Raw genomic sequence first — 17,280 nt, 5'->3', positions numbered from 1 at the left:
ACACTGTTCTTGTATATTCTTGTATATCGTGCTCTTAAAGGTGTATACAGTAGTAAATATGTTTATTTACATAAAACTCAGGGGTTAATATGCTACTTATTATATTTATTATATGTTATATTTCAGCTACAAGCCATGTTTGAATTCTTTGATTTGTGATTCTTGGTTAGGATCTTGTATGTCTGTAATAAAAAAGAATTCCCCCTAGGGGATAAATAAAGGAATTCTGATTCTGATGTGTATCTTTAACTAGATTTAATTCTTTTTCCTTTCTTTTTTTCTAATCTTAAGCCTCAGGGAAATGCAGAAATGAAGTGCAATATGTGTTGGTAGTAGAATAAAAATGCTAGATTTAAAGAGTCATATATTTGAAAAGTGTACCAAAAAATGTGTACCAATAAAGGTTACGAAAAAAAAGAAGAGGGAAAAAACAGAAGCGTGTGGTGATCCTCTTATAAGGCAGTCTCAGGTTGGGGTGTGCTCTCATTGAGAGGAAGCAGCCACACACAGACACACTCACACAGCCGTCAGCTGCTGCTCCACATTCTGTCAGCATGTCTGCAAACCAGCCGGGTCTCGTGTATTTGATCACTGGAGGTTGTGGTTTTCTCGGAAAACATCTATTGAGGATTCTGCTGGAAAAGGACGAGCAGCTGCAGGAGATCCGGGTCTTTGACAAACACGTAGACCCCAGTTTAAATGGACTCAGCACAGGTAAGAAGGCGAGCGGCGCAGCACGGTGCGCTGCGCATGAGCTGCATTGTGAGGTCTGCTACTAACAGTTTTGTCCCTGAGCGAGATAACGGGTGTAGCCTGGGCGTTTCTAAACTATCCTAGTCAACTTATCATGTATTCAATTAGGCAATATTTGATGTATTAATCTGTTTTATTTGATCTCAACCTGCATTCATGGTTCATGACATCTGCTGCTGATTTCTGCTGGAAATGAACAAAATGAATAAATAATAGGCCCGATCATATGTTCAGTTCATAAATATTTATTATCTTAACCATGTTGGCTGACATTTAGTTGACTCATATTCTGTTTGCTTGTGTCACACATGTTGTCACCAGCTTTTTTCAGTCAAAAGGTGTGTTTGTATTTTTTCTGTGGAACCAGGTCCACTTCTTTATTGTTTCCTTCCTGGGAAATTATTCAGTCAAAAACAAAACTGTGTTTTTCCCGCTTAGAAGTTAGGTAATGACTTCCATACCAGTATACTGTAACTTACAACATCAGCGTGAGGAATGTACCAACCACAGCTGACACCCCAATCCCACAGCGGAAAATTCAGCTTTTGTTATTCATTGTCTGGGCGGACTGAAGCCTGTGTGTTGTTTCAAGCACAGCTTGGGGCTCTGGGAGATCAGCTAACAGGCACTGGCCGAGTATAAACTCTGAACTGCATCTCTGAGAACATGTGCAAGGGTTCAGTGCAGGCTATATCACTATCTGCCAGCCTTTCAAGGACAGGGCAGCAGAGATAAAACAGGGCCACAAGGCCTTCAGGCATGATAACATGGGGGCAACAGTGGCGCAGTGGGATAGCAGGGTCCCTAGTCACTGTTTTGTGTTCTTGGGCAAGACACTTCACCCTAGCCTGTGGCGCGCCTTGCTAGTCGTTGTATGACACTGCTTGTGCAGCAGCCGTAACGAATTTCCCTCTGGGATTAATACAGTATCTAAAATAAAAAAAATAAAAAATACCTCAACATTATTGGTGAGAGGGTGAGTGGACCCATGGATGAATGGATGATTGTTTGATGTTTTGCAATATGATTTCTGCCAGATGAGCTGTCTCCTTTTAACCTCAAAGACATCAAACAGTCCACCGCACAGAGTTCAGTGAACTCATCTGGACAAACAGTGCTCTTGTTTTTTTTTTACATCCCTAAAACCAGACCAGTGCTGAACCTGTGCTCTAGTTATGTGTAGCTATACAGATCATTGTGTATGTGAAGATCGTGCTGGATCACATGTAGTACAGTTTGTGTGTCTTTATGTTTCCCCCCTTCAGAGCGGACCAAGGTGGCAGTCATTCAGGGGGACATCACAGACTACAGCAGTGTGCTGGAGGCTTCGCGTGGGGTCGACGTTGTCATCCACACAGCCAGCTTGGTGGATGTTTGGTATAAAGTTCCAGAGACCCTCATCTACGCTGTCAATGTTGCAGGTGGGCATAAAAGGAAGTGGTTATGTGGGAAAAGGGGAAAAAGGATGGAGAGGAAACATGAGTGGGTGTTTTTTTTTTGTCTACAGCAGAGGAAATCCACGCCTGCTTCTGCTGTAAATCCAAGGGCACTGCGTCACATAAACTAAAAATATGGTGACAGTGACGAAGGTGGTCAGGGACACTCATTCATTCCACTATTCAATATGAAGACAGTTTCTTCATGTGTTTCCTCTTAGTCAACCCAGATGGACTATTAAGTTCATGTTTCACTTGACACGATTGATCATATTAAAGACAACAGGGATACAGGGCGTATTGCTGCCACTCACTGTGGGTGTAACTCCATACAGACATCTGAAGACTTGTTTCAGGTTACCTCTGTAAATGCTGTATCAGTGTAGGGCTTTCTTGTGGTTGTGCCTATGTTCCAGTCAAACTAGGCCTTTAAAATTTTAGTTCCATCATACAGTTCAGTGAGTATTCGCTGTAACTGAGGTGCGTGTGGGAAAGACTCAAAAATGTGCCATCAAAGGAACACACTGAATGCAGTGTACTAAACAAAGGAGCTCTATGGCACACAGGAATTAGCTTTACCCAGCATTTAATACACTGCACTGTACACTGTTGACTCTTTATAAAATAGAAAACATCACTACCTTATTCTGGTGTGAGTGTGTCCAGGAATGACTGCAGCATATGTGTCTGAATTCCTAAAATATCTGCAGTCATGAGATGTAAGTCACACGGCAGCATGTCAGAATCAATGATAGACATAATAGATAAAGGATGACACATTTCCTCCCCGTCTCTGGTAAAGGCTGCATGTCTCTGGTGAGGTTTGGGTTACTATCAGACAAAAGATACCTTTGTCATCAGAAGGTTGAGTTGGTGTTTGTGTTTGCCTGTCTCCAGGCAGAGAGTACAAAAGATCTCTTAGAGTTTCTTGCATTGAATGAATATTTGACTTTTTATCTGTCTGGATATAATTAATGTTTTAGATGCCAGAGGTGGAATTCTTCTAACTCTACATGGTTCAAGTTAGTCCAATAATTCAGAGACTGCTCCGAAAAGTATTGCAACAATGCAATGATTTCGCCTGTGTCGGTTTTCAGGTCAACATAAACATTTTTCAGATTGCTGTTAACTCCTTTTTCTCCATTTTTCTCATCTCATCTCCACTCTGTATGTTGTTTTTAGATGTCATCCACAGTTCTGTTTTTTCTGGCCTTATCAATAAATATTTGAACCACGTTTGAGACCACATGCAGCATCTGTTTTACCAGACCAGCAGAAAAAAAAAAACAACAGCTGGAATAAATCTCATTAATGATGGCTATGTTCTATCCGTTGTCCCAGTACGTCATGCCAGTGAGCAGAAGTAATTCAGTCATGTGGAAGGCAGTTGTTTTTAATATCATCTAGGAAAGTGAAAGATCTGGTTTTAAGCAAACCTGCAAGGCGGATTTAATAGTTGAACTATTCAAATATTTAGCCTTTGAGGTCACTCCCTTGATGTAGATGGCAGCAGACTCCATGCACATGTGATACACACATCTGTCTCTCTGCGCACGTCATCCGCCATTTGTGTTCTCACTGCTGCTGCTGTGTGGTAAAGATATCAAATGCTTGGAATGCAATCCAGACATTGTCTGGTTTAAAGTCTTTATGAATCCAATTATATTGTAAATGTAATTTTTACTTTTAAATTTGAGTTTAGCAGATCATTTTGACTCGAGTTATTGACTAACTGAATCTTGCTCTCGGTCATTTGGCTTTGGAGTGAATACTTTGTGTTTCCTAACAGGATCTGGTTAGATCTAGCCAAACCAAGCCACGTTATACAAATAATAATAATGTTTTCTTTTCCCACAGGAACAGAAAATGTGATCAATGCCTGTGTGGAGTGTGGAATCGAGTGCCTGATTTATACCAGCAGCATGGAAGTGATTGGTCCCAACATGAACGGAGACCACTTTAAGAGGTGAAGTGAACCGTGCCTTTACTTGCTGCTGAACTCTGTACAGTTGTATTAAGATTTCCGTGCTGTCCAAGAGACCCAGTGTGCAATTCCAAGTGTTTTCCTCTCCACGCCTACATATTTGTTTTTCTGTTCTGGAATGTAATATGACGCATGGTCAAAAAAGATAGGATTGAGGTTTAAAACACAGTGTTCAGCACACCGGTGGAGCCTTTAAGATAAAAAACAGTTCTCTCCGGTATCATATCTGGCTCCGCTGATGTGATGTTTTCCTCTTTTGCATAAAACTGTGCATCAGATGCATGTTATGTAATGGTGCTGGTGCCAAACAGTGACATGTCTGTGGCCAGTCTGGACAAGCTGCCACATCATACCGTAAAACCTGCTGCTCAGTGTCAGTTATGAAACATAAACCATGAGTCAGATAAAGCACACAGTGTATAGACTCACAACTCTGCCTGATTTAGACAATAACAGCAGCAGCCCATTTAGATCATTTCTTTCAAAATATTGACTCCACATCTCCAGGTGTGTATGCGTCCTTTTAGGCAGAGACACGTTCTTTCCATTTGCATTTTAGTGCTTGCACATTTGAACTCCATGAAGTCACACAGTAGGAATGAACCTTTGCCTGTGCTTGAAGGATGTTTCTAATCAAGTACTGCAAATACAGACAAGTTCAGATAAAATCCTACGACTGTATGCAACAAAAACATCATCAGTTTTACCACATCTCCTTTATAACCCTGTCAGTCTGTCTTCTCTTGTGCAAGTTTCCTGTCTGAGCTGTCCCCTTTTTCCTCATGCAAACACATTCCTCTCATTTATGTGGCAGGTTCAAGAAAACATCTCTTTGTATTCTCATGGGTGCTTCTCTGAATGTTGGGCTTTTTTTTGTCTGTGCAGGGGCAATGAAGACACACCCTATCTGGTGAAACACACCATGGCCTATCCAACTAGCAAAGCAAAGGCAGAGAAAATGGTGCTTGAAGCTAATGGCATCAAGGTAAGTTGTGTTAAACAATGCATTTTAAAAACACATGTACAGTATTATCCTAAAAAACAGGAATATTACAGCTCTCCTAAAAACACGTTTGGACACACACTGAGAGCTGGAGAAGTAATGATGAAATAATCATAAAATGTAATCACTCTGGGCAACACAATGTGAAAACAGTGTCAATAGTTGTCATAGCTTGGTTAAATTATATCCTTTAAAAACACATTATGGACCGGTGGGGGGGATTTCTTGTGCCTAGGATTACTTAATCCCCCTTGTGGTCTTGCTGTGGTATCACTCCCCCTCCTTGCAGTCAAAATCCACCAAATGTTTCCTTTGACCCATTTCTGTGGTTTTTGTTTGTTTCTGCCTCCTAACTGTTGGTTTTGTTTCCTGTACAGGTGAAGGGTGGAAAGTGTTTGCACACATGCTCGCTGAGACCGACTGGGATCTATGGCGAGGGGCATGAGCTAATTAAAGACTTCTACAAGATGGTTCTCCAAAGGGGAGGCTTGGCAGTCGGTGGCATCCCGGATCACATTGAGCATGGGCGTGTCTATGCAGGTAAAAACAAATAATAATTTCTTTTGGTCCCAACTTGTCTATTTTTAACTCACAGCAAATGTGAGTAAACTGCACTGCAGTAGGTTGCTTAGAAACAAGCCTAAAAAAAGAAGTACTACTGTCATACAGATGCTTCCTCTTTCACAGGAAGTTTGTACTGTAGCATCAAAAGACACAATGCAATCTGAAAAATCTTATGTTTGTTATTACAACTGTAGTATCTGTAACACATGTTGTTATTAGAAAAAAGAGATCTAAAATTATACAGACTAACTATGATGATAGATCAATGTGCAGTAAAAATGAATAATGAGAAGAGCACACTTGCACAAGTGTGAGCAACATTTTTACTTAACCTTTTGACTTTAACTTAAGAACATTTAATAGTTGATACAAATATATAATTTTGACAAAGATACAACAACAAACATACATAGATACTACATGTATCTTAGATTATGAAAAGTGAATGATTATTCATCCAGTTGTTTTGTTTCCTAGGCAACGTTGCATGGATGCATGTCCTTGCAGCCAGAGCCCTGAGGGAGCGCCCTCAGAAAGTCGGAGGTGAAGCGTTCTTCTGCTATGATGACTCACCCTACAAAAGCTACGAGGATTTCAACATGATTCTGCTCTCAGCATTCAACTTCCGCAGGGCTCGGATACCCTGGCTCATGCTCTGGTTTCTGGCCATGGTTAATGACGTGCTGCACTGGATCCTGAGACCCATTTATAACTACACACCACTGCTGAACCGTTACACTTTGGCGGTAGCCAGTACCACCTTCACAGTGAGCACAGACAAAGCTGAGCGTTATTTCCAGTACCGCCCCCTGTATACCTGGGATCAGTGTCTGACACGCACAAAGAACTGGATTGAGACTTTCCCTTTAGATAAACCCAAAAACTCCTAACATGACCTCAACTGTAGTAACATTCATTAGAAGCTGCTGCAGATATAAGCAGGACCTCACACATCCTGCATGTGAACAAGCAGTATTCTTCTTTTTTTATCCGAAATGTTTATATGTTTCCGTTGTGCCAGCATTTACGATAGGTCTTACATTTAAAAATGGCAGTCTACACTTGAGATGAAGGGAAGTGAGGACCTAAGGGGAAATGCAATATCAAAATAGTGTAACACTGATTTATTATTTTGTCCTTGTATAAGCTTCAAAGATTCCATTTTACACCAATAATAACAAATGTAAAAACAATTTACAGGCTTTTTTCTTATATGTTATATAAAGTGTGTGTCGTGTTTATTTTTTTTAATTATTCTGTGTCATTTTGAATAAAAAATAATTTAATATATGCTACACTGCTTTCTTGTTGTGTCTGAGTATAAGGAGAGTCTCTTGTTTTTAATTAACAGATTCTATTATGATTCACAGCAAAACCCTGCCTAGAGACCTGACGCATAGTTTTTTACCACTGTTTTTGTTTAAGTCCTTCATTTTTCCACATGGTCCTCTCCACCATGGAAACGGTGAACTTTATTTACATACAGTGCGGTAGAGTCCTTCACCGCTCCCTTAAACATGTGGAAACTTGTCGTCGTACCCTGTGAACCAGAAGGATAACATTTATTTATTTGTATGACGAAGACTACGTAAGGGAGTTCCCTCAGACTTCTTAACTTGCCTGGGTGTCCCCCATTTCTGAGGTTCCCATAGCAATCCTCACAATATTGACTTTTCCAGCCAGAAAATGAAAGCAGAGAATGACTCATAGTCTTTAACCAAATTCCTGGGAAACACCCTATTAAACTAAATAGAAACTAAATATACACCTGCAATGTAATGTTGATAAAGGGCCGTATAATGCTGTGTGTGTGTGTGTGTGTTTTAATGCATGCATAATATCTGGTCGTTGCAAATCTGAAGGTCAGTAAAAGTATTGTAATTTAACCGATTGCGCCATCTACTGGTGCAAAAAGGTCGTTTCAATGATTAGTGGCACAGTATTAGAAAGGGAGGCTCCTCTACGTGTGCGTGCCCGACAACATTGACGAGAACACGCACGTAGCTGTCAATAGGAAATGCAGGCTGTTCTTCTTGGATGCTCCCCTGTCGCTGCGCCCGGATAAATTAGCCACATAGTATTTTGTTTCAGAATGAAAACTGTTACTTAGAAAGTTGCTTGAATTCGTCGATAATTGTTGCAGCACGTCCGCATGTTTGACCGAAGTAATCGAGTTATTTGGCTAGGCTAACAAAAATAAGAACACTGTCAGCGCTAATGCTAATAGTTACATTTGGCTAAAATAAGCTAACTTAGCTAGCTGTTAACTTAGCTAGCTAGATCGCCGATTGCAGGACGTTTGTTTGCTGATCTAACTGCTCGACCCATTCGTCGGTTCCTGTCCCGGTCTCGCTTTGTCGTGTTTTCGTTAAACAGGAGAAGGTCGCGGAACCGGAGCTGTGGCGGGGGGACGTGCCGACAGGAACCCCCTGGCTATCCAGGCGGACGAATTGCACTGACACGCCGGCCGCAGGTGAGTTCAACAGCGAAGTTGTAAGTTGTGGTTGACCGGGGCGTCGGGATGGACAAGGCCGTGGACACTGCACAGACAGGGCCTGTGAGTCAGGGAGGGTGTTGACTATTAGCTATTAGTAAACCATTGCTGTTGTTGGCTGAATAGGGAAGTTGAGTCTCTTCGAACAAGGCCTCGAGAGGATATGACAACAAAGTGTCTGGTGTTATTAGCTGCTAGCATTCAACCGACAGCTATTTGGAAGCACTACTTCAGACATAAACCTGCTCCATCAGCAAAATACTAGATTATCAGGGGTGTCACGACACCCTAGCGCATCTGTCAAGAGAAATGCTGATGAACCCCAGTCAACACATTGTCTACCAATGAAGTCGAATTGCTGCAAAGTGTGAATGCTGCAGTTATAAGATTTTTAGTCTTGGTATTTACTAATTTACTTTATATGATTTTTATATAGAAATTATACTGCTCATGCTTTTTGTTGTCATTTTGCTAGCTTGTTTGAAAAAGAGGAAATTTAACTTCAGGGATCTGTTGTGGGCTGTAGTTTTATCGCTATGTGCAGAATATGTGTCAAGGTAACCACATTCCACTGAAAGAGAGGTTTTTTTCATAACAGCTGCATATGAGGTTGTGTATGTTTGTATAATCCTCTAACATATTTCAATTTCTAAATATAATCCAGTCTGTGGATTTCAGTGCAAAGCTGCCATTCAAATTTAAGAACTCTACACTTTTGCTTCCCGGGTAGATTGTTGTTTTTGTTACACTGTTGTGTTTATGTTTTTATGTCAAGGGGTTGACATTGAAAGTTACAGCTAGTGTTTATTTACATTGTTATCCTGAAGATACTGTTAAAATATGAATGGCTGTATAGATAATTTCTTTTGTTGGCAAAAGAAACTCACTCTCATTTTCTTTTATTTACAAAAGGAGAGATCAGAGTGGAACCATGGCTGAACTCTCCACCTTATCCCCATCACCACCTGCACTGAGTGATTCTCATGCAGCTCCAGCCATCCCTCCATCTTCTCCAACTATCCCTAGTCCTAACAGCTCTACCCCAGAGCCTACTAGGGTGATTCCTGTACCCAAGTCTTCCCTTTACAATGACAAAGCCTTGACTGAAAACACAACTGCATCACTGTCTGCGGGTTCAACCTTTAGTCATCCCTACCTCGCTGCTGAGACTCCTGTACCATTACTGGTTGGTCCAAAAAGGGAGGATTTTTTAAGCAACAATACAGAGACTGAAGCTTGTGTTATTAAGCAGGAGATAATGACTGTTGGCCAACCTGCTGCTGAGCTTTTGACTACTGAAATGGAGACCTTAGCACTGGCAAGTGAGCCTCCAGCAACAAGTGAAAACCCACAGGCTTCCCCCTCTCCTGATATGCATCCTGGCCCAAACCTGTACCCCAATGTGCACGTCACCCATCGTCCAAGTCCTGTCATGGATGAAGGTCAACCTACAGCTGCACAACCTATAACACCTGCAGGTTTCGATGCCACACATGTTCTTTCAGCATCACCAACAGCTAAAGAGGAGAAACCTCAGCTGCTCCAACAAGCACAAAACCCTCAGAGTGAGCCGCCGCCTCCTCCTCCTCCTCTGTCTCCAAAGCCTGACACTTTCAGCGGACCCAGAAAGGGAGAATTACCCACTACCCCCACCAGAGCCGAACACCCCAGCCCTTCTCTTCCAGTTATCCAAGAACCCTCGGTTGCCTTGCCCCTGCCCAACCCTCGGCCAGCTCCCGATACCCTCAGCTATCTTGAATCAGCCAGCCTGATGTCAGGAACCTTGGAGTCTTTGTCTGGACTGGGAGAGGATGGCAGCTCTGTGGGCTCAGACTCAGAGATCAATGGTCTGACTGTCAGACGCACTGATAAATATGGCTTCCTTGGTGGTAGTCAGTACAGTGAAAGCGGGTAAGTAGTAAGACATTAGCTGATCATTCACACTCCCAGCTACTGTGCATGAAGTGTTCACTGATTATGTTCACAGACAAGTTTTATTCTGAAACACATTTCTAGTGTTTCTGTGTAGAATGTAATGCACAAAAAACACATCTTTTTCACAATTGCGTTCTATGCAGACGGTCCACTGTGCATTATAATTATTATAGCTAATTTATGCTTGACTGCCATGCTTTTAATTCATAGCTTTTTTCCCATCTGACCAAAGAGATTTTTTTGCTTCCCTGTCTCAACCTCCCTTTCCTGCCTTCCTCTTCTGCTGCTGCTCTAAACATATCTGTCCGTCCTTTATCTCCCCTTGGTCTGACTCAGATACTGCTGAAGGCGCTTTTGTGACTCAGTATGTACTGACTCTATGTCTCTGTGGTATCACCCATCACACCCATCTGCTTTCTTCTTCCCTTTTTGTCAGATTTGCATCTATTGACAAGTTAATTGGTCTTCCGCTGTTGAATAATTAAAAGTGTATTGATTGGCCATCAGTAATCGCAGTGAATTTTGGTCATTGTTAAAGATGTTCTTGTAACTGAACAATTTCGCATAAGGTTGTTGAGATTAATGTAAAAGAGAAAGTGAGATACATTGTGATTTGTCATTACAAATCTGTAACAGCAAAATTTAGATGTAGAAAATGATAAAAAATAAGTTCTCAGTTTTGACTGATATTTCTCACTGCTGCAGTGAAAAGGAAGTTCGAGTTGAAGTTGCCAGACAGAGGGAGATGAAATGGATTGATATGTTCAACAACTGGGATAAATGGATCAAACACCGCTTTCAGAAGGTATGTACACTAATGTTTCAGTGAGTAAATAAAGGGAACGGCCGTGTTTTTAGTTAATGCCACATGTGTGTGTTTGTTACAGGTGAAACTGCGTTGTAGAAAGGGGATTCCATCTTCTCTGCGAGGCAAAGCCTGGCAGGTGCTGTCCAATAGCCAAGATCTCTTGTTGGCCAACCACGGGAAATTTGATGTATGTTACATATACCGCTTCTTTAAGTTTTTATATTACTTCCTCAAAATGAAATATTTTGGAAAACATTTTTTATCACTGTCAGCTCTCTTACACATTCAACCTCTGTGGTTTCTAGATATTTTAGGACAGCGAAGGAACTATAGTAGGTTTATCGAGTGATTGGCTCTGCAGTGAGGTCCAAGAAAAGAGAAGCTGTGACTGAATAGGCAATTTTCAAGCTGCAGGGGTGCCAAAAGGGTGCAGGCACAGACCTAGCAAGCTGTAAGCTTCTTATCAAGGCCTGTAATCCTGCCTGACTGAACCTTGTCTCTGTCCACACTGCAAGTCCTAGGCTTGGCTGAGCCAGTGGCCCAGACCTTAACTTACAGTTTTTATTTGAGGAACAATGTCTCTTAACCTTGTTAATCTTGTTTTTTTTTTCCGCTCTAAAATGTCATACACTAGCTGGCCTTGCAGTCTTATTGATTCCATAAATAAGTTGTTTCTATCTTTTTGCTGCAGGAGCTTGAGAGAGAGCCTGGAGAGGCTAAATGGCTGGACATAATAGAGAAGGATCTACACAGGCAGTTCCCCTTTCATGAGATGTTTGCTGCTCGGGGTGGCCATGGGTAAGAAAACCCAGTGTGTTTTATGCCTGAATAAACATGTATGATTGACAAAAAAGGAACACATGCACATGCTGCGCAGCCATATTAATGCATAATTATTGCATAAAAAGCTCTTTACATCCAAAAAATAACAATAAATGATACTAAGAAAAAAATAAAGTAATAGTAAAGCATTTGCATACAAAACTTGAGTTCATGGGTTCCCATCCTTTTTCCTGCAGACAACAGGATCTCTACCGAATCCTGAAGGCCTACACCATCTACAAGCCTGACGAGGGATACTGTCAGGCCCAGGCTCCAGTGGCTGCAGTACTGCTCATGCACATGCCTGCAGAGGTGAGAGGTTGATCTGTTGGGTGATGGGTTCACATGAGATTCTGAACAATAAATAAGTCAGTTCTGGAATGATTACTGAGGTAATGTAATAATGGAAGTGAGGTTTCTTTGCAAAACTTCCTAAAGTATGTGACCTAGTATCAGGTTCTGTTAAACTTCTGTTTTAAAGCTCTCCATTCAAACACAAACATCATAAAAACTGTGTCATAAGCTAAATGTTTACTGTGATTTTATATGAGACTAAAAAGATTCCAAATGGCTGCTAGAGCAGTCAGCACACAGGACAATAAGCTAAGGTTGGATTACTAGCTGCAGCTATTTAATGTGTACACATGTTATTTCCTTTTAAATCATTTGTGTTTTGTCTTAGCTTCTTTTTTGTTACTCTTCGTTTTACTTCATTGGACAAAAGCCAGTGTGCAACAAAAAAGAGTGGCACAAAAAGGGAAGCAAAACGAGTATTTAAAAAAAGACCTTCAACTGTCAGCTCACAGGAGAAGCATGGGCTGATGTTTTCACATCACCATGACCTCAACTGGCTGTCTCATCTGTAGTCTGACATCTGACTTGCATAAATAGGTGTATGTGGTTGTGATGTAGGGCCTGACTTCAAGCATCATGGCATTGTAGCAAGTGGTTCTTGTCTTTCATAGATAGAATTTTTTTGTGATCACCTCAGTTAAATTAAGTTACTTCTGTTTGCACAGCAAGCTTTTTGGTGCCTCGTCCAGATATGTGAGAAGTATCTTCCTGGTTACTACAGTGCTGGGCTGGTGAGTGAAACACAATCTCTACATTGTCCTGTCTGGTTTTGCTTTTTTTCAGCTTTATTGATTTGTCATTTCTGTGTTGATAGGAAGCGATTCAGCTGGATGGCGAGATCTTCTTCTCTCTGTTGCGGCGCACATGTCCAATGGCATACCGCCATCTCAAAAAGTTCAAGATCGACCCAATTCTCTATATGACCGAGTGGTTCATGTGCATCTTTTCGCGCACCTTACCATGGTCCAGTGTACTGCGTGTATGGGACATGTTCTTTTGTGAAGGTACTTCTAATTTATACATCAGCCTAATGCATATACCTCTAGCTGGCAAGGACCTTTTTCTCAGAACTTTGGCAGCTGCTTTGTTGAATTGAGTCACTCCAAACTTGTTTTATTGCATCTTTTGTTATTTAATATAAACATAACTGGAGTCTGTGGTTGTAGGAGTGAAGATTGTGTTCCGTGTCGGCTTGGTGCTGCTGAAACAGATGCTTGGCTCTGTGGATAAACTTAGGGAGTTGCAAGGCATGTATGAGACCATGGAGCGTCTAAGAAACATTTCACCTGACACTATCCGCGAAGACATTTTAGTACAGGAGGTGAGTCTTTCTTTCTTTGAGATTCATCTCGCTTCTGCTTTTACCCAGCGACGCAAGTTATGAGTCACTTTGTCCTGTAGTGCCCAGTGTAGTTTCTTCACTTCCTCTGTCGATCTCATGTTTGTCTGATGTTTTGTCATCCAGATAATCACACTCCCAGTGACTGAGTCGCTCATAGAAAGAGAGTGTAGCGTCCAGGTGAGGAAGTGGAGGGAATCCAGAGGAGAACTGACACACCAGCCAGGTCGCCGCCTCCATGGTACAAGAGCCATCTTTGAGTACAAACGCCGTGCTGCCTCTATCAGCTCTGGTGGCAGCTTCTCTTTCTTAGGAAGCCCAGTGCCACCACCAGGACCCCTCAGAGCCTCTTCCAGCCTCCTGTCACTCCCTGGCTTCCGCAAGTCTAAGCCTCCTTTCCAAACTAAGAAGGGCTCCTTCTCAGGGCCTTCAGGAATGGAGGACCTGCCCCCTCCCTTACCACCTGCAGTAACATCAAGCCCAAGCCGAGGCCTCAGCCAAAAACCACCAATTCCTCCTGGGGCAGGTCAGAGAACACCAGCACCCCATGTTCAGAGCCCCTTAGTGGGGGGTGCAGCTTGTTCATCCCGTGCTCCTGCTCAAGCATCAGAGGGCACCTCGGCACAAGGCCAGCCTGCTTCTGCGGCCCCAACACAAAGCACACCACCACCACCCAACACTCTGTCTCCCTCCCCTAAAATCGTCTCAGAGCAAATTACACCCACTATTCCCTCTCCTACTGCAAACAACGCCCCTTTGCCAGACCCTCCAGATTCCAAAAAAGATGTGGCACCGTCAGCTGATGCCACAGCTGGAGAGGAAGAAGGAAAGAAGAGAAAGAAAAGCAAAGAAGACAAGAAGAAGGAAAAGGAAGATGAGAAGAAAAAAATGAAGGAAAAGAAGGAAAAGGAGAAGGCTGAAAAAGAGAGGCTTAGGAAAGAGAAAGAGAGGCTAGAAAAAGAGAAGAAGAAAGGAGGGAAGAAAAAAGACAAGGGGGGAGGAGAAGCCGAGGACAAAAATGGAGCTGCAGCAGCGAAAGATTCGGCCTAGTTTCCCCCCTTGTTGTTCTAGGATCATGAAAAGGGAGGCTGAACAAAAAAAAAGAGGTCAGGGGAACAAAAGACCCCCAGAAACTGACAGAGTAATTAATATAAAAAAATGGGATGGTATCCTGCGTAATGCAACATTTTAAGGACTTATTATAGTCAGTGGACTATGGAGAGAACTGGATCATGGTTTTAATAGCACCCGGGGGGGGGGGTTTGCCTCCCACTTTATGCTTTTTTTTCTTTTCTTTTTTTAACTACAATGGGACATATTTCCTTTTTCAACTGGAGCACAGGCTGTGAATCTGAAGAGTACAGTCATTATCTCTTTTAGTTTTTTTAAATTCACACTTTCATTTTGTATTATTGTGATTTGGTTAATGGCAGTGGTTAAAACATCGGCTCAAAGGATTGTTGACTAAGCATTATGCAGAAATAGAATGCCATAGAATATTTCATTGAAAATTCTACCTACACTCCTTTATACCCTGTCAGTTTTCATCTGTGGAGGAAAAAAACACCCCCAAACTAATCAAAATCCCTTTTGAAGTCATCTCAAAACGCAGGCAAAGCAATGCTAGAAATGTTGCTAAGTATGTATTAACTGTGGTGTTAAATGTTGTGAGTGTGTGCCTTAGTAGCATAGTGAAATGTGTTAATGTTCTATGTGTGGCCTCCTGTTTTTTTAGTCTCCCTCGGCCTGCTTTATCCCCTCTCACGTTAAAACCATCATTGAATCCTTCATGTGGTTTATTGCAAACTTTTTTTGACACAGATGGAAAGAGGGAGGAAATTAAGTAGACACAGACACCATAAAGTGGTAGCAGTTTTTAATGTGTTTCCATGTCTGCAAAAACACAGCAAGGTAGTATGTACTGTGATTTTCTTTTTTTAAATTTAGGACTGTAGTTTAAATTATGTGTCTGAGGCAAAAAGAAGGCACAACATTATTAATAAACATGCAAGCAGTATCTGTGCACAAGTCCTGCAGACCAAATGTCTTTCTGTAAATTGAGTATTATGTTCACTGAATAATATCAGCCAAATTTCAAATAGATAAGAACTATAAGTTCTTTCACCCATTAGAATGTGATTTTAAGTATCTTAACTAAATGAAGGAGATATATGTTTTGCACTTGTGATTTTTGTCACAAAGCACCACTGAGGTTGACCACTCCATTAGTGTGGTGATGCAGAAAATGAGTCTGAACTGGGGCCGGTTTCTTTGGTTGAAAAACCTCTGCCTCGAGGACCTATAGGAAGCCACTTGACTGGAGGTGCCGGGTGTGCCAATGTAGCATTAACCTCTGATCTTTGACCTTTTGGCTTTTATTGTATTTATGTACAAAGTGGTTAATTTAATCAAATATAGTATATTATGAATTATTATTATTTTGGATCTGACTATTTTTCTATGTGTGTAAGAGAGACCTGGTTGACTGGAATGATGGCTGACTACATACTGTAGTTGCAGGGGGATCATTTAAAGTGTTTTTTTTTTTTTCCTCATTTCTTTGTATGTCCTCCGCTTTACAAAACGAACTTGATGCATGTCTTTGCTATTGTTTACTGTCATTGTTGGTTCGGTCAACTTAGCTTCACGAGTCTCCAGTTTACTAAAGTGCAGTATTAAACAGACTTGAGTGATTTAAAAAATAGGCCTCCAACAGAACAAACTTTGAGATGAGTGATTCAGACATTTGGAAAGTGGAGGGTCTTTGTACTGTATGATATTCTAAGAGGAGGTTTCTGAGTTTTGAATAGTTCTTTCATTGAAGATCTTAAGTATGTCTGTCTCACCAGGTTGTGCTGTAACATTCATAATGGACTAACTCCCTAATCTATTTACACTCAGTGTTCTGTACTGTAACATATTTATGCATACATGAAATGGCACTGAACCCCATCAGTGTACGATGAATAGTGCCAGGTAGTTAGTGTAAAACCATTTGATAGCAAAAAAAACAAAAAACAAAAAAAAAACAACATTGATGCTCTTTAACTGTACTGTTTCATAGGTAATGATTAGAGGGACTTTCGTGAAATTGTAGCCAACATGGTCTGTCAACATGTCCTCCATTTTTCATCATTTTCCCACTTCTTTCCGGTCTTTACACGCCTGTCATTGAACATGTAGACATCACACACTCCTTCCTAATTCATTGTCGATGCTGGTGCACAGATTAGTGTAGTGTAGTGTGCATAACCTGAACACATCTATGCAAACCTTCATCTGTCATGACTGTTGGTGTGTTTGTGTGGTGACAGCAGCACTGATATTATTGCTGATCAGTCAGAGGGGAGCCATGAAAATGTGCTTTCAGGCCTGTGGACTTAATGATATTTAATGAGCAATACATCCTCGCAGCTCTTGACGATAGTGTCATTTCTCTTTACGGGAGATATTTCTTGATTAAATGTATCTGACACTAGCTATAACCTAAAGCTCTGCAATATTGAGGACAAGTTAAGAAAATTTCTGTTAGGTCCTTTGTGCATTTCTGCATCTGGTCCTGAAGTTTGTTGTCCTTAATTCAATTTGATGATGCAAATATTATTTGTTAAATAGTGTTTCACATATTTTTTTTTTCTTTCCCATGCCATGTCATTCTCTGTGTCTTTAAGTTTACATGTCACTCTCTCTGGCGGAAGTGAAATAAAAATCATAGCTAATTGAATTCATTCCTTCAGATTTACAACTGATGTATTTATAATAATGATGACAATAATGACATTTGTGAT

General features: G+C 41.2%; 2 protein-coding genes across 2 annotated transcripts; both read left to right on the top strand.

Annotated features, from left to right (window-relative positions):
* The first annotated feature begins 458 nt into the window (after positions 1-458).
* Positions 459-7,035, top strand: hsd3b7 (hydroxy-delta-5-steroid dehydrogenase, 3 beta- and steroid delta-isomerase). Its single transcript, XM_028412168.1, has 6 exons — positions 459-714; positions 2,019-2,174; positions 4,047-4,155; positions 5,059-5,158; positions 5,554-5,716; positions 6,218-7,035. Exons 1-6 carry the CDS (start codon positions 555-557, stop codon positions 6,628-6,630), a joined length of 1,101 nt encoding a protein of 366 aa, XP_028267969.1. The 5' UTR covers positions 459-554; the 3' UTR covers positions 6,631-7,035.
* A 706-nt stretch (positions 7,036-7,741) lies between these two features.
* Positions 7,742-17,204, top strand: tbc1d10b (TBC1 domain family, member 10b). The gene is made up of 10 exons (XM_028412167.1): positions 7,742-8,213; positions 9,147-10,145; positions 10,875-10,974; positions 11,057-11,164; positions 11,669-11,775; positions 11,997-12,111; positions 12,819-12,884; positions 12,968-13,157; positions 13,320-13,474; positions 13,619-17,204. The coding sequence occupies exons 2-10, from the start codon at positions 9,166-9,168 to the stop codon at positions 14,540-14,542; spliced, it is 2,745 nt and encodes a 914-aa protein (XP_028267968.1). The 5' UTR covers positions 7,742-8,213; positions 9,147-9,165; the 3' UTR covers positions 14,543-17,204.
* The last annotated feature ends 76 nt before the right edge of the window (positions 17,205-17,280 follow it).

The sequence above is a fragment of the Parambassis ranga genome, chromosome 8 (assembly GCF_900634625.1).
Source record: "Parambassis ranga chromosome 8, fParRan2.1, whole genome shotgun sequence".
Taxonomy (NCBI): Eukaryota; Metazoa; Chordata; class Actinopteri; family Ambassidae; genus Parambassis; species Parambassis ranga.
Note: the sequence above shows the minus strand (reverse complement) of the source record. Positions and strands in the feature narration are given on the sequence as shown.

What these genes read in the sequence shown, in the direction of transcription:
- tbc1d10b (XM_028412167.1), top strand. Translation starts at nt 9,166, where the DNA reads ATGGCTGAACTCTCCACCTTATCCCCATCACCACCTGCACTGAGTGAT. An exon ending in AGTCAGTACAGTGAAAGCGG is followed by an intron (nt 10,146 to 10,874) that starts GTAAGTAGTAAG and finishes TCACTGCTGCAG; the next exon opens with TGAAAAGGAAGTTCGAGTTG. An exon ending in TCAAACACCGCTTTCAGAAG is followed by an intron (nt 10,975 to 11,056) that starts GTATGTACACTA and finishes TGTTTGTTACAG; the next exon opens with GTGAAACTGCGTTGTAGAAA.
- hsd3b7 (XM_028412168.1), top strand. Translation starts at nt 555, where the DNA reads ATGTCTGCAAACCAGCCGGGTCTCGTGTATTTGATCACTGGAGGTTGT. An exon ending in AACGGAGACCACTTTAAGAG is followed by an intron (nt 4,156 to 5,058) that starts GTGAAGTGAACC and finishes TTGTCTGTGCAG; the next exon opens with GGGCAATGAAGACACACCCT. An exon ending in TTGAAGCTAATGGCATCAAG is followed by an intron (nt 5,159 to 5,553) that starts GTAAGTTGTGTT and finishes TTTCCTGTACAG; the next exon opens with GTGAAGGGTGGAAAGTGTTT.